The following is a 1,807-nucleotide window of genomic DNA, read 5'->3' as shown; positions in this document are numbered from 1 at the left end:
TTGTTGTTATTGTTTATGACTTATTTTATTATATTTAATATTTATTCAATTTTGTTAAATAAATTACAAAAATGGATTGAATTTTAATTTAATCTTTCATTTCATTCTATTTATTATTGAAGTTCAAAATACAATAATACAAGAATATGATGAAATGAAAAATGAAATAATTGAGTCATTATAAAATAAAATGAAAATAAAAGATAATAATAGAAAAAGAAGAGAGTACATTTAAAGAGAAGAACTTACATACATTTCATTCAATGCTTATATTTCTATTTATTATTGTAATTACTAATGCAACAGAAAGTATTAACAATCAAGAAGAAAGAAATAATGAAATAATACACACACAAATATATTCAAATAAACACAAAAGAATCTACAATAGATATGGTATATATTTAAAAGGTGAAGCTGAAGTAACAGAACCAACAATAAAAGAATCAAATGCAAAAGGAACACATACAGAAACCCCAACAAACACAGATGAAGAAAAGAAAAAAGAGCAAATGAGTCAAGACAAACATGAAGAAGTCGAGGGACAAGAGAAGAACCTCCAAAGCCAAGAACAAAAGAACAGTGTAGTTGATGAAAAGAAAAATACTGTCTCAGGAGAAGAAAAACAGAATAAAGGGGATGGACAACAAGACAAAGCAGCAGAAAAACAAACTCCAACAACTGACACAGAACATAACAAACAAAAAGACAGTATAACCAGTAATGAAGGTGGTAGTCAAGAAAAGCAAGAGGGAAAACAAAATGAAGAATCTGAAAAAGGAAAGATAGGCCAAGGACAAAAAGCAAAGGAAAAAGAAGAAGGAAATGAGGTAGAAAATGGAGGAGGAATAAAAGAGGAAAAAACAAAAAATGAAGAAGAGCAAAAAGGTGAAGAAAGTAAAGAAAACCATACAGGAGACGATAAAAAATCACAGGGGGAGAATGAGAAAGTTAACGAGAATGACCAAAATAGTAAAGAAACAAAAGCAGAAGAACAAGGAAAAGAGAAAGAAGAAGAAAAAGAGAAAGGTGAAGAAAAGAGTGGTGAAAGTGAACAGAGCAAGGGAACAACTCAAGAAAAGAATACAGAAAAGCAAGAAAGTCAGAAGGAAGGAGAGAAAGTTGACAAAACAGAAGAAGAGAAGAAAGAGAGTGATAATAAAAACCAAGAAAAGAAGAGTGAAGAAAAAGAACAAAAAGAAGAAAAATCACCAAATAGTTCTGAAAGTAAAACAGAAAGTGAGTCTGATGAATTAAATGGTCATAACAATATTGATGGTACAACACCTACAATTATTATTCTTTCTATTGTTATCACATTTTTATTCTTCTAATTGATTGTTTTAGTCTTTATTTTCAATACCATACAACAATTACTATATTTTACTGAATTGCTATTTCATTTTATTCATCAACTGTGTTTGTTATTTCATTGAATATTCATGTTACATAAACCAAATTGATTTTAATCAATTAAATTCAATAATAAAAATGATAGTAAATGAAAATAAATATATCAAATTATCATCAAAATACAAACAGTTTATCATATCAACGTTAAAAATCAATACTAAAAAAGAAAAATGAAATGAATGAAGTAGAAAATGAAAATAATATGAAATAAAGATAATATGATAAAATGAATTTAAAAAAAAAAGAATATAAATATATATTTATGAAATATATAAGTATTAATGTACTTTTACTTCAAAACATGGTTATAATAATTATTTATTCTTGTTTAAGAATAATTAACGAAATTGTTAATATTTTTATTTACTCCACTTTTTTAAAGATTTTTCTCATT

General features: G+C 25.9%; 1 protein-coding gene across 1 annotated transcript; it reads left to right on the top strand.

The window, feature by feature from the left end:
* Positions 1–263: 263 nt before the first annotated feature.
* EHI_090640 (cylicin-2, putative) lies at positions 264–1,334 on the top strand (the record flags this gene model as incomplete). The annotated part of the gene is made up of 1 exon (XM_642784.2): positions 264–1,334. The coding sequence occupies one exon, from the start codon at positions 264–266 to the stop codon at positions 1,332–1,334; it is 1,071 nt and encodes a 356-aa protein (XP_647876.2).
* Positions 1,335–1,807: the final 473 nt, after the last annotated feature.

The sequence above is a fragment of the Entamoeba histolytica genome, genomic scaffold, assembly GCF_000208925.1.
Source record: "Entamoeba histolytica HM-1:IMSS scf_1104750517681 genomic scaffold, whole genome shotgun sequence".
Lineage (NCBI taxonomy): Eukaryota > Evosea > Mastigamoebida > Endamoebidae > Entamoeba > Entamoeba histolytica.
The sequence above is the reverse complement of the archived record's forward strand: the minus strand, read 5'-3'. Positions and strand labels throughout refer to the sequence as shown.